The 14,207-nt window shown below is 39.1% G+C and overlaps 1 protein-coding gene across 1 annotated transcript in view; it reads left to right on the forward strand.

Moving 5' to 3' along the window:
* The window catches only part of ntrk2a (neurotrophic tyrosine kinase, receptor, type 2a), an 80,909-nt gene that overhangs the window by 17,958 nt on the left and 48,744 nt on the right, over positions 1-14,207 (forward strand). The window contains exons 9-12 of the mRNA XM_051075120.1: positions 2-229; positions 1,143-1,169; positions 2,990-3,027; positions 3,373-3,472. Of these exons, the coding sequence (XP_050931077.1) occupies positions 2-229; positions 1,143-1,169; positions 2,990-3,027; positions 3,373-3,472 (393 nt within the window). The remainder of the gene's footprint in view (position 1; positions 230-1,142; positions 1,170-2,989; positions 3,028-3,372; positions 3,473-14,207) is intronic.

Genomic DNA, 14,207 nt, shown 5'->3' on the forward strand with positions numbered 1-14,207 from the left:
GGAAACCCAGTGCCGCAGCTACAGTGGTTTCGGGATGATGAGGTGGTGACGGAGGGGCTGTACATCATGACCATGATCCACGACATCACAGAGAGGGAGTACCACGGCTGCCTGCAGCTGGACAGCCCCACACACCTCAACAATGGGAGGTACAGACTGGTGGCTAGGAACAAATTTGGGTTTGACCAAAAGGAGGTGCAGGCTCACTTCATGCACAAGCCCTGGGAAGGTGAGGAGTAACAATCAATCAATGTTAACATTTAACTTTCACTAACAATAAGTTGTTTGTCTGAAAATTAATCAGCAATTTTATAATTTTCATTAAAGTGAAAATCCTTGAATGACTTATGGTTATTTTTTGTAGGTGTATAGATGTAAACATTTCATTTCTTCGCCTGCAGTACATTCTTTTTTATTTATTTTTTCCTTATAGACTTTGAAAGACCTTAAGATGATGAAGAAGCTAAAGAAATCATCATTTTACAATGATCTTACTGTTATGGGCTATTCTCAGTCTCTTTCTTTTCATATAATTCTTTATGTCTGACTGTCTCAAGACTCCCTCTTTAGACTTTTAATACTGTATATACAGTATGTATTTTTCAGTCTGGGTCTATAGATGTCCATAGATTGATGATGAGGGGTTGGTAGTTGGCATGAAAGCCAAAAAAGGAATGCTACACTGGCAAGGTAGTTTTTTTAATCTGCAATTATTAGGTATCACCAGATTTTAAGGAGTTTTCTTTGCATATTAAAGGATGTTCAAGTATGGCTGTGTGTGTTGTGCAAATAATTAGACAGAGAGAGCACACATGACGTGAGATATGTGTGGGCATGAAGCATTTTATGAAGACGTAGAAAAGTGGCTGTGTGGAGAATATTAATAAAGATTTTAAAAAATCGAGAGTATCTGCACATTAGAATAAAACACCTAAAATTCACTGGACTTAAAAAGAGGGGCAACATTTGTTGAAACATAAAGACATATGTTGCGCATGTCTGATCCAACCCATCCTCTGGAACTTGAGAGAAAAAGAAACATTATTCTAGTGCGCAGATACTGTCCATGCAATAAGGGACAAAAGCGAACATTTAATCAGGTTTTTTTTTTTTATACCTTTTTTTGTTGTTGTAATGTGCAGGAACTGAGAAGGAGCCTTACTATTATGGTGAGTGAAATAGATAATCATAACTACAAATGATTTTTTTTTTTTATCAAATGTAAAAGTGTTAAATCTAACACATCAGGTTTAAATTCATAGTGTATTCATAGTTTTGGTGTTTATAGATCAATGTTTCTTTTCATCTCATCGTTTTCGTTACTTAACACAAATTACACTCTAGAAATCTTTCTCTGTCTCTTTTTTCTCTCAAGTTGCTGAGGGTGCGTTACATACCTACACATCCTTGCAGCTAGGGATTAGGGTTGATGTTATGTCTTTTTTCATACTGTGAAGTTGTGCATGTTGAATATATGTTGTTTGTTGCTTTGTGTATTGTGTTGTCTGTGTAATCAATATGTTTTTGAAACAAGCTCAGAGAAAAGGCATGACAGATAACATTATTTGTGAGGTGCATGTCAAAGAATTTACAATTGAAATATGTTAATATGTTTGGAACCTAATTTGTCTCTGTTGTCTCTTTCTCCAACACCTCCTACCTCCTGCAGATCTAACCACAGGTACTGCCATGCCTCTTATTTACTCACTCCCAATTACAAGCATCACAGTTTAATTAATTGACTATTCACTTAGCCCCCCCTTGGTTGCTATGTGTGTCAAACTTTCCATACTAGCATGGCACATAGGTAGTTTACATGGATAATGGAGGCAGATGTACCATCAAAATTTTTAATAATTCTTGGAAAAAATAGGTCCTTGATTTCAGTCAGAGGTAGACAAAAGGAGACCATCGATTTTCTCAGCTGAAATTATGTTGCTAGCATATTTTATCAGCTGCTGGTGTGACCATTAAGCTAACGTTAACTTAATGAAGTTGAAAATATTGTCTCTTAGCTGACTTTTTTTAATGTTTCTGGCTGACTCATTTTAAAATGAGAGTCTTGTGAAAAGGTCTTAAATAAGCACTTGATGACTAAAACACTGAGACTAAAGCTGCATGTTCCAGGCCAAAAGTCTAAAGTTTCCGTAAAGACAGTCTCAGATAATGAGTATGGGATTTCAGGAGCGTCCGTGTCTACAGAACTGGAGAGAATCTCTAATGCTAGCTTTAATTAATGTTAGAGTTAGAGGTAGGTTTAGCATGACAGCATGCAGGACCAGTGTTATGTGGAAGTCTGTTTCTCTGTAAATATGTGCTTCCCCTTGCCTTATCCTGAATCTAACTATATCCCGAGCCCCAACCAGTTTTTTGTGCTCCATCTAACCATAACCTAACCTAAGCCCTAACCAAGGGGGCACTATGAGAAATGCTTTCTAATGGGAGGGAAACAGGGGAACAGACTTTGACAGAAGACTGACTGAGTTACGGTTAGGGGTTAGGGATAGGAAGTAGTATTAAATGCCACTGGTCTTGGAAATAATGCTCGCAGTTAGTGAGCAGGTAAACACACTGTTTAATCTATTTATTACATGTTTGTTCTCTAGTATTTTTGCTTTTGGGGAGAGTTAAAAAAAAAAAAAAGAAACTGCCATCCAAACTCTTAAGATGTTGAGTATCACTCTTATTTCATCACCATACATCCTGCTTTGGAGCAGGAACATCTAGAAAGTTTTACAGGCCGGCTTTGCCTAATTACAGCTGCTAAGCTGTGGTTGGACAATTGCTGAAAATACTAAAATACAAACCACCCTGAACTGAGCAAGCTGTCCAATATTAACAAAAGTAGATGACCAATAAATCATATATTACGCATATTTATGCTAGTATTACAAACTCAGAATACAACACTGACCGTCACTCAGTCTCAAATCACTTCCTGAGTGTCTATCTGTCTATTTATTCTTCTCCCTCTCTCTGTCCTGCATAGACGGTCCCCCTGTAGAACCACCTGAGGATAGAGTCGCTGTAAGTCACCATCCTCCTCCAGCTCATTTCTTTGCTGATTGCCTCTGTCAGTTGTTGACTGTTTGACTGTTTTTCTGTCATGTATTCATAGTACCTGTCTAGAAACACCTGAGCTAGATCTAAATTAGAAGTTATTGAATGAACTCACACAATGAAGCAACAGATGTACTTTAGAAAATCTGGCTTTCTTGGACAGTGAAATAAGCACAGCCTGCGGCCTATACCTTTTGTTTACTTTGTGCGTGTGTGTGCGTGTGTGTGTGTGGCATGTGGCTTTATGTGGCTGTCGGCTTGTGTTTGCTCATCTCTTCTGTAGGTTTATAAACATGCTTTCTCATTGTGCAGGTGTATGTGGTGGTGGGCATTGCCGCCGTAGCCTTCACCGGTTTCCTTCTAATGTTGGTCATTCTCAAGTTTGGCGGAAACTCCAAGTTTGGCATCAAAGGTAAGACTCCTGACTTTTATCTTGATGTCATTCACCCTGTGGGGGAGTATGGAGTCATGTAAAAAATGATCTTTTTTGTTTGGATGTTTGGATTTCTAGATCAAAGATTTGGGCAATTTAAGTGTGACATGGATGGCTTCATGCATATATTAAAAACACAATTGATAGATTTGCCCCAAAACTCAGAAGTTGTCAGAAATTGGAGCTTGAAATCAATTCTGAACTGACATGACTTTAAATACAGGGAATAAATGGAGATGACTAAATTTGTCTTATTGATGTTTTTATTGATAATAAATTTGGTCCATACCTTATGACTTATAATCAGTTGAGCAACACATAACACACATAACATAGATTTTTAGTTAACTTTTTGATGATATATGCCAGTTTACCTTTGGTATATAGTGTAAAAACTACAGATTTAATTTTTATTTTAAGTGTATTATGGAAAATATATCTCCACTTCCTTGGATTTAAAAAATGTTGGCCTTGTGTTTTTGTTGCTAGTTGTCTTAGACTCACTTGTGGGAGACTTGATCACAGGTGTACAGTACAGACCACAGAGGAAACACTGATAAGCCACAACATTAAAACCACTGACAGGTGAATAAAATTCACCTCACCTCATTACAATGCAGCGTTCAGCTGGGAAACCTTAGGTCCTTTGTTAATCAGGATGTTAGTTTAACATATGCAACCCACCTAAACATTGTTGCAGACCAAGGACACCCCCCATGGCAACAGCACTCCACAATGGTAGGGACCTCCTCCAGCAGGACAGTGTACCCACCAAACCGCAAAAACTGCCCAGAAGTGGCTCAAAGAGCACAACAAAGAGCCCAAGGTGTTGACCTGGCCTCAAACTCCCCAGATCCCAATCTGATCAAGAATGTGGGATCTTTGGAGGCCCCATCCCGCAGGACGCAAAGGATCTGCTACCAATGTCCCGGTGCCAGACACCACAGGGAAACCCCAGAGGTCCAATGTCCATGCTCTAATGGGTCAGAGCTGTTTTGGCAGCACAGGGGAGACCTACACCTACACGATAGTAGTGCAGGTGGTTTAAATGTTGTGGCTGATCAATGTGTATTTGGCATTTTCCTTGCAGTGCTTATTTCAGCTCAGATGCTGATCTCTGGCTGAAGTCTGAGTCCAAGATGGGAAAAGCTACATGTATGGTGGTCATATTATTCCACAAATTACTGGGCTTGTAACGCTAAAATTCTTGTTCATGGTTGCATGCTATAGAGATCTCATTTAATATGCAGACCATCATGTATCCATGAATCCATCCTGTTCAAATGAAAACAGCTGCTGTTTGATTGGGTCTCAGTACTGCTGGTGAATAACACGCATGTTGACTAAACTGAACCCCTGTTGTCTTTGTCACGTTGAACTACTACTGTGGGAATCAATATTGAAAACACACACACACACACACACACACACACACACAATTTAACTTTTATTGCCACTGTTTTCCCAAAGCATTTTATAACAATGTGTGACTTCTGGAATGGCTACAAGTGTAACTAATCAATTTTCTTTTGTAGAATTTATCATACTGACTTACTAGAGCAGATTTGTCTCTGCTGTGCTCATTTTGACACATGGCTGACACTTTCTCATTCTTTGTGAACTAACAATAACCACTGAACAACACTTCCATCACTCCTTCATGTCTACATACAGCACAAAACAGTGGTTATCCCTTTTTTGTTTGGTTTTTTTTTGTTACAGTTGTTCTAGGAATAAATATGTTTTTGGCACCACTTGAACCATTAGCATTCGGTGCAGTGACGGTCCACATTTGACGTCCAAATTACCAAACTAAAAAGTGAATGCAAATGTAGAGACAACTTTAATAAATGTGTGTCACTTAGTGTGAGCGCATTTATGTGTGTGACTCTTGGTTGCATTTGAAGTGCAGTAGTTTGGCACTGATTGATTTATGGCCCCCCAGAGAGAAGCAGTGGAAAACAGACGGAGCAGCTAGTATATACATTGTATACGTGTGTGTGTGCATGTGCGTGTGTGTGTGTGTGTGGTTTCTTATTTCTCCAGGAGAGGTGAATGAGGTTGCGCTGCAAGAAATGGTTTCTCTAATTCCTCCTGGCATCCCCTATATATCAGTATTTGTGTGTATGTATGTTTTCTTGTCTGAGCATTTTTGCACGTGTATGCACCTCTATTCGTGTGTAGGAAGTCAGGTCACATTACCGTTTTGCCCTTCTGATTGCTCCCCTTGAGTCTTAATCCTTCTCTCTTTCCACTGACAACTTCCTCTCCCCATGCGGTCCCTTCCTTATGCTCATCATACATCCAGATGTATGTGCCCTGCAGCTTGTTGACATTGGGGCGAGTGTGTGGAGAGACATACTGAGAGATATGGTGTCAATGTGAACAGCAGAGTCAGACAGAGAGGCAGAGAGCTGTGAATAATCTACAGCAACAACAGTTGTGAAAACATAACCGGTGTTTGTCTGAAACCTCTGCACATGTCAAACACCAGACCGATGACCAAAGTCCATCTCAAAAACAGAAATATAGCCCGTGCTAATTTAAAACAAGTAGCAATTTGCCAGGACAACATGGTTGTCTAAATCATAAACACAAGTGTGCAGACATGCACGCATCCACCCCCACATAAACACAGTCAGTGCTGACGACAATGATGAACTTGTGATCAGAAAGTGTGAAGAAACTGTGTCAGACCTTATGCCATATTGGACAGATGTGCATGAGAAAAACACAACCCACCTCACTGACTCTGGATGAGGCTGTCCATCTCTATCTGACAATCAAGTAAAAAGCTGAAGCTGCTTTACATTATTTATACTGACTGCATTAATCTGCGTCTCTCTCATCAATAACACATGGGCAGCATTTGGTAAGAGTTATCTCTCACGATCTCCTTGCTGCTTTTTTGACACATACAGGAGCTATTTTATACACTGTCTATAGTTGTGTGTGTTCTTGTATTGGCAGGAGGGGTCAACTAAATGGTGTTAAAAGGAAAATTAACCATACTGACAGTGATAGTGTTGAGAGAGTGACTGTAGAGTTGACATAGGTGAAATAATTTGCGATCCTATATGGCCACATGATGAAGATGAGTGCAGTACACACTCTCTTTTAGCTCTGGTTTGGTCCCCACCAAACTCCTGAGGGAAATATCTGGTTCTTTATCTGCTAAATGGTCCATTATGTTCACCTGCTGGTTATGAACTTTGTATATTTGACAGAAGACAGCTGCTCTGGCTGTAAATGACACCAATGAGAGCAGTAAGAGTGAACCAAAACAGTAAAGTTGTGGGTCATAAAAGCAGAAGAATGGGTTAAAATGGGCAGTGGAAGTCTGATGGTGAACTACAATCATCCTATCAATTGTTAATACTGATTATAGCAGCTTTAAGTTTTTCACTGTCATTTTTAAGAGGTGAAAGTTAATGTTAAAGGTACATTATCGTTAATTTGACTTCTTCCACCACCTTTATATAATGGCAATGAATGGAGTTTCATTTGCAGGGGGCCACTGCATTTAAAAAATTGCAAGATAAACTGTATGTTCCATTTTATCCAGACAATCCTAAGACCCTGCTGTGAACAATTTGTATTGAGTGACTGCTGAATAAAAACAGAACAGTGACATGTGTGTTATCCGCAGTAACTGTGACATTGTTTCTGAATAGACATGGTGCTTTCAGGAACACAGCTTAGCCTGTAACCAGAAACAGCACGGTTTATTGGCTGCTTAAAAGTTACAGGATCATTGTAGGGTTTGGATCTACAATGGAGACACTGAATGGTGAAATTTCTCTTGCACTGTTAGTTTCCATGGTGCTTGTCAGCACTGTTTAAGATCCAACTTGCTCACAAATTAGACTAAACCTATCTGATCAATATAGCCTTCTGTTCTCTGAGAGAAAGCAAATCAGGTTTGGTGAGACTACGTGGCCTACTACGTGGTCTGCCTCAGGAGGAAGCAGCTACACTGCCTGAATGCGGGCCCAAAATACCACACTAAGGCTACTACATTTCACCTAATGCAATTTGGAGTGGATGAATCCCCTTTGCCACAGATTAGCTCATGAGGATGGTAATCTTGTGACGTTCAAGTGTCAGCAGCTGTAACTTAAACTAAAGTATTTAAAAAGAATAATCAAAAATATGGGTATTGGAGGTTTGTTATATTAGTAGTGCATGAAGTGCACGGACAAATCAAAGATGTTACTTAAGTTTTATAAATTGATGAGGTGTCATGAAAATCAAAATTAATTTTGTAAGAGATCAAAGTACGAATTACACGCATGCGTCCTGTCAAACAAAAAAATGCGCCCTGTTGCTGCAAAAATCAAAAACGAAAACCCAGAGATTGAAAGCCTCAGAAATAGAGAAAGAATGAGAGCAGGGTAGCTTAAATAGGCCTGTTGGAAGCCTAAAAGGCTCCACAAAATTACACATAACGACCCTCCCAAACTGACAGCAGCCTGCAGAAGACAGATCTGATAGTGCAGTGCAGAGAGGGAAGGCCACAGCAGTATCTATATGCGTTTGTGCCCTCGAAGCACCTGTAGGGAGGGAAGTGTGAACATGAAGCCGAGTTCTGATGCAGGAAATGTCATGATGGAAAAAAAGTGAGTGAAAGTGAAACAGTAAATGTGAAGTGGAGAAACTGAGAGACAGAGATGAAGAGAGTGAATGCTAAAATTGACATTTGACAAGAAATGAGAGTGAGAAAAACAGACAGAAAGCCAGCAAGGAAGTGAGAGAGAAAGAGAGAGAGAGAGCGAGAGACAGAGATTGAGAGAAAGCATAGGTAGGAAAACAAGGAGGAAAAGGTAGTGAAAGAGGAAGACCCCCAAAGCTGGAGCACACGTTAAAAAAGTGACACAGAGCAAGGCAAAGAGAAAAACTGGGAGAAAGAAAGAGGTGGAGGGAGAAAGTCCTCCCTTGTCCACTTATCAATGATTCATCATTAGTGCAGGTTTCAGTTTTCTCCTTGTTTGGCGGAGTTGCACGCCTCCATCTCTCTCTCCCCCTCTCTCTCACATGCACACACAGCTCCTCACTGTTGATCGATCGATATGACACCCTCAAGGTCAGCAGAGCTCCGCTCTAGGCCTGAGGCACTACAGAGCATGCTCAGCGTACTCACCACCTCCTCCTCCTCTCCTCCTTCTCCTTCTTCTTCCTCCTCTCCCTGCAGAAAAGCAGCTTTTGCTTCTAGCTCTTGAGGTTTTTGACAAACACTGCTCACCCACAAAACCTTTGCGAAGGAAGTTAAAACTGAATGAGTGAAGAGGTTGAATAAGGCAATGTAGGATTGTGCATTCAGATTTGTGCTGAGTATTGAATTCTCAATACTTTTCATCAGCACTACAGAGGGACCAACACTTGGAATTGAAAAGTCTGGTCAGATTCTTATACTCACTAGTCTTAGTGTTTGATTAGGCTTGATATAAAATGTCATTATGGTCAGTTTATGAATTCTTATATGGCTTGTCGTCTTGAGACAAGAGTTAAACAATGATTCATTTGGGTGAGATCGACTTATTCTGGTGAAAGAAAAAAAAAAGAGTTGTGCAGAAAATGATATCGCCATCTGTGAGCCCTGACATTAGCATGGCGTAACATCTTTGAGTTTATTCCACTCAGGTATTTCAGCTGGTGTATGTGCATGTTTGTGTGTCTGTGCATGTAAGCCTTGACAACAGCAGATGACAACATCTCTAATGTCTTTACAGCCAATTGTAAATTAGAACAACATGCTGAAGATGAGTTGGGTGGGAAGTGTAAACGATGCCTGGCAGGGTAAAACTATCTTTTTTTTACATTAGCATTTCTTTAGTAACTGTCAGGTCAATGTGTTATTTGAGGTAAAGCTCTGAGTCATTGACGCGCTGCATTGAAACCATAGATACCTGAACTGCCATGTGGCTTTATGCACAATCATTACAGACCTGACAAGCTGTGAGCAAAGAAAATGTGGAAACGTAAAATGTGTTGATTGAATAAAGAAAAGAAAAAAATAATACAGAAACCTCTCTCAAATCAAATGGGTAGGTTAATAAAGTATTTTTAGTTCTTTTTAATGCTGCAGTAGTGTGTAGTAATGCTACTTTCATACCTTTGTTTTTAAATTAAGAGTTAAATATATGAACATTGTAAACTAGATCCTATGAAACCCTGCGCCATGCCACCTCCTGCTCAATACATGCTAGAATACGCACTAGTTCCATGTAACACCAGGGTACAGGACATGAACGGATGGATAGATCAATAGAAAAGTCCTGGTGGTGTGTATTATTTCACTCTGTGTCCTGGATCAAGTTTTTCAAGGAGCAGTTTTGTTTGTTTGCAGATTTTAATGTCGAGAGCTGGAGGAAAGAAAAGTCTAAATGCCTATGGCAGATCCTGAGGGCAGCCATTGTTTGAAGTGCTCTGAAAATGGAAACTGCTCTTTTCCAAAGTGAAATGTTGCCTGAAGACCTCGTCTGTGCACTTCCCTGACTGCAGCTTTTCATTTGGTACATATGGCACTTTATAAGTGATTGTTTTTACTGTTTTTCACATTGGCTGGTGTGTGTTTCCCCTCGAACTGGACATATTAGAAATTCATATTTTGATGTGAAAATTTCATTCAGTTTAATGTAGGTCCATAGTGCATTTGGTGCTGCTCAAGATTGTTGCTTATGCTACCATTTGTTACTTATAGATGTAGTGTCTTGTTTTTTTTGGGATAAAATTTATTTAAACAGCCACTGTACAAATGTTTCAAGCTCAGTAATGTCACATCTCTATATAGGAATTTGCTGGCAACAGGTGTGATTTCAAATACTGTGCTCAAGAGGCTGTTGATGAACGCTCTAATTGTTGTGACTTTAACCTGGCTGGATAAGTATACTACTCAATGTGCTACCAATTTATATTTGAAGCTATCGAACTGGGAAAACGTGGCATCTGTCTTGGACGTTATATTTCTGCAGAAATTGGTCTCTAAATAAACTGACTGCAGGAAATGGAACCGAACTGAAATAGTCAATGAAAAGGTTTGATAATCATCTAAACTGCTCCACATGATTTCATTTTCTATTATTTTTAAGAGGATGTGAAAGCACCCATGTGTGAAATCAGACAATCAAAAGCCTTGATTGTGTTTGTGGTCAGAGTCAAAGAACTGGCAGTGAACTGGCACTGACCATCAGTTGGTGTCTCCCTCTCTCTCTCTTCTCGCCTCCGTCAGGGAGTCCATTGTGCAGACGCACATCATTTCCTGTCTTGCACTGGTCAGCCTGACCTTTGCAAACAGTCAGAACAGTGAAAAATTAGATAGTGGCAGTGCAGTGTGGGAACAGGACATTATGTATACATACGATTTGTGCAGGGCCCAGATGAAATTATTACAGACCAGCTGAGGATTTAGAATTTGTTTCCATTTTGAAACACTAGGCCTTATTCAATTTGATTATTCTCCACTTCAGAAAGAAGGCACTTTGAAATGTTCAGTGTGACCTTATTTGTTTTTCCCACTGACGACCCATGTGCATATCAGAGAACATAAATGGATTTTTAATGCATACAGGGAACCCATAAAGCTTACTCAGCACATGCACTATCTACATATTTATCTACATATTTAGGACACTGAAAATATCAAAGTCTGGGATGTGAGGTTCTCTGGCGGCAGCTGTAATTTTTTTAATGGAAATATATTTTTTTCAAATGTTATTTTCAGATGGCACTTTGCCCCTGAACTAGAAAGAATGATTTGACCGTCATGTAATCACTGCATAAACATTACCATAATATGCTACAAAACGTTGGCTCATATTTGATTGTTGGAAAGTATTTTATTAAAAAAACATTAGTATGGCCGTTGCTCAAGTGTATCCTGATATTCTTTTGGCAGCACAGCTAATATCACTGGTGCCACTGTTTCCACTAAACACCACTGAGCTCAGTCATCCACTGCACCAAGAAAATGATTTCATCTGTGAGATGAGAAAAAATGAAAATCGAAACATGGAGAAAAATCTTTGTAATTCAGTTTTCTCAGAACATCCAACAAGAGCAAGAAAATGACTTTCATCTACCACATGTACAGGCCGGCAGCGCCTTGTTTTGTATATGCAGATCACACACAAAGCCTTCAGCTACTTTTCACACAATGGAGTGTTTTAACATTTGTGACATACATATTCTGCAAATCCCTTCATGTGTGATGGCTGCACAGTAAAAAGGACTGCCGTGTCAATTGTAACACACCATGGCAGCATAATTTTTTTAATCACAACCTGTAGCTAAAACATGCTGATTCATTACACTCAAGAAGACTCAACTTACTGAACTACAAAAACACACAGTTCATTTTGGTTATTTGATGTAACTGACTCCATGAATGTTAATTAGCTACAGCTGATACAGTTTGCAGCCAGAGGAGTTTGTCATGTAAAATAAATTAGATGTCTGAAAGTTTAAATGTCAAAATGCAGTGTTGAAAGAAGTACTCAGTAAAAGTAGTAAAGCTACAGTGTTGGAATAATCTGTCACCAGTAAAAGTCCTGCATTCAAAACTGTATGTGAGTTAAGGTACAAAAGGATGAGCATCAAAGTATACTTAAAGTACAAGTACTCATTATGCACCAGTTTCAGAATGATATATAATATATATAATATCATAATAATTCATAAATTATCACTTTAAGGTTGCAGCTGTTAAAAGCAGGGGTTAATTTGAACTACTTCATATATCGTTTGGTGCCTTAATTATAATATTACATCATAATTTATTTGTTGATATGTTTTGTATTAATAATCCAAATATACCTAGTGACTAGAGCTTTAGTAATGGAATTGGTCAAGTAAAGCACAAGTACCTCAAAATTAAATACTTTCAAACTCTGTCCAAATGTGATAATGCTCTTGTGTGCACTGTCAAACAAATTTCCATCCTGGCTGCTTTCAGATTGAATCTTAGTATATTTGGAGTCAGGAAAGAGTTCATTTGGGGAGTGTATCAAGTCATTGCAAGGCAAAATGCTAAAGTCAAAGTGAGGTCACAAGTCACCTGTGTTAAAGTTAAATTGTCTTTTTTGGTTTTGTTAACTTCAGACTGGAGACCGAGTCGTGTGAGTCCACACTTCTGGTATTTGCTTATGTAGACATTTATACTGCATAAACGTGTACATGATGTGAGTGCGATGTTGTTTCCTCAGACAGAATGACAGTGTGTTGTTGTTTAAGGCCCTGCTGGTTGCTCAGTAAATGTCACTGCTGCCAGAGAGTGTGTACATGTTGCATCAATGTGGCTTTTTCTTGGCAGTACAGTGAAATGTCTCTATGATAAGGTCTATGTTAATGAGGCTTTCGCTATCGATCAGCACCTAGTCCTGCTGCACTCTGGCAGATACTCAAGGGACAAACATACACACATACGCACAAAAGTCCTCGGTTTCCCTGTATATATATGAGAGTTGGCAAAGATGTATGCCAATATTATTTACTGTGTCTGGCTGCTTTTGTGCTGTATATTTGTGCATCTGTGCAGCATTTTTTGCACAGCAGGGAGAGAGAGAGAGAAAAAAAAGAAGTGAGCGACTGGGAACAGCACTACAACAGATAGAGGTTTATCGATGGATTAATTGATCGTTTGCCTGTCCAGACTGAGCCAGGATGCCTCTGTCCTCTTGGCCCTGCCTTCCCATCACTGGCTAATGCTAAGGTCAGCAGCTCTGCTCTGCAGCATATATGTATGTGCATGTCTGTGTGTGTGTGTGTGTGTAACGAAGGGAGATGGGGAATAGGGGGTACATGTGTGACTGACAGGGTAAAAGTAGGTGTGTGAAGGATGGGGAGAGAATAGAAAAACAAAGAGTTAGTGTTGAAGAGAGAGAAATGTGAGGAAGAAGAAATGAAGCCCTCTGTTTTGTACTGTGTGTGTCTGGATCAGAATTGTTTTTTTGTTTTTCCTCATGCATAAGCACGTTTGTACCTGTATGATGCCTTACAGTATCTTAATTTTCAGAACATACTTATACTCAGGACTTTACCATACTGCAGTGTTTGCTAGAGGCTTCAGAGACACATCAGTTAGATTTATTACTGTTTCTTGAAGTCCAGTCCATGGTCCAGAGCCAACCCTTACGGTTGTGCTGAGCTGTCCATGTTGACATCATACTCTGTACAAAGCTGACATGCCCAGAAAAGCCAGCCAACATATTTCCTGAGAGCATGGTGATGAAACAGACGGAACTCAGAAAATAGCTAAATTGACGACAAAGAGCATTTATCTCAGTTTGTGAAATATCAGATGTTGTATCACACAAATTTGAATTTTCTTTTGACTATTTGTTGTTTCAAAGACATTTATCATACAAGATTGCACACTCCATGCTCAACAGGAGATCGAGGTGTCAATAGCGATGATTACAGAATTAATCCAAGTGCTGTTAGAAAAGTATTCACTAAAATGAAAATAACAAAGAGTTAACTAAACTTGTAAAAAAAAAAAAAAAAATGGCTACGTTTAAGTAGCTATATGGAATATGTACTAGTGCTTATTTGTTCATTTGCATATCTGTTTGTTTTTAGTCTTTCTTTTTTCAAATCCAAATCTAATTACTGTAATGTGATTCTCTTTTTCTCATATGTGATGTTTAAAATCTCTACAATCATTTTCCTCAACAAGGGAGTTACTGGCATATTATTAATTTCCTCAATAGAAAATAGA

Source organism: Lates calcarifer, linkage group LG13 (assembly GCF_001640805.2).
Source record: "Lates calcarifer isolate ASB-BC8 linkage group LG13, TLL_Latcal_v3, whole genome shotgun sequence".
NCBI lineage: Eukaryota > Metazoa > Chordata > Actinopteri > Centropomidae > Lates > Lates calcarifer.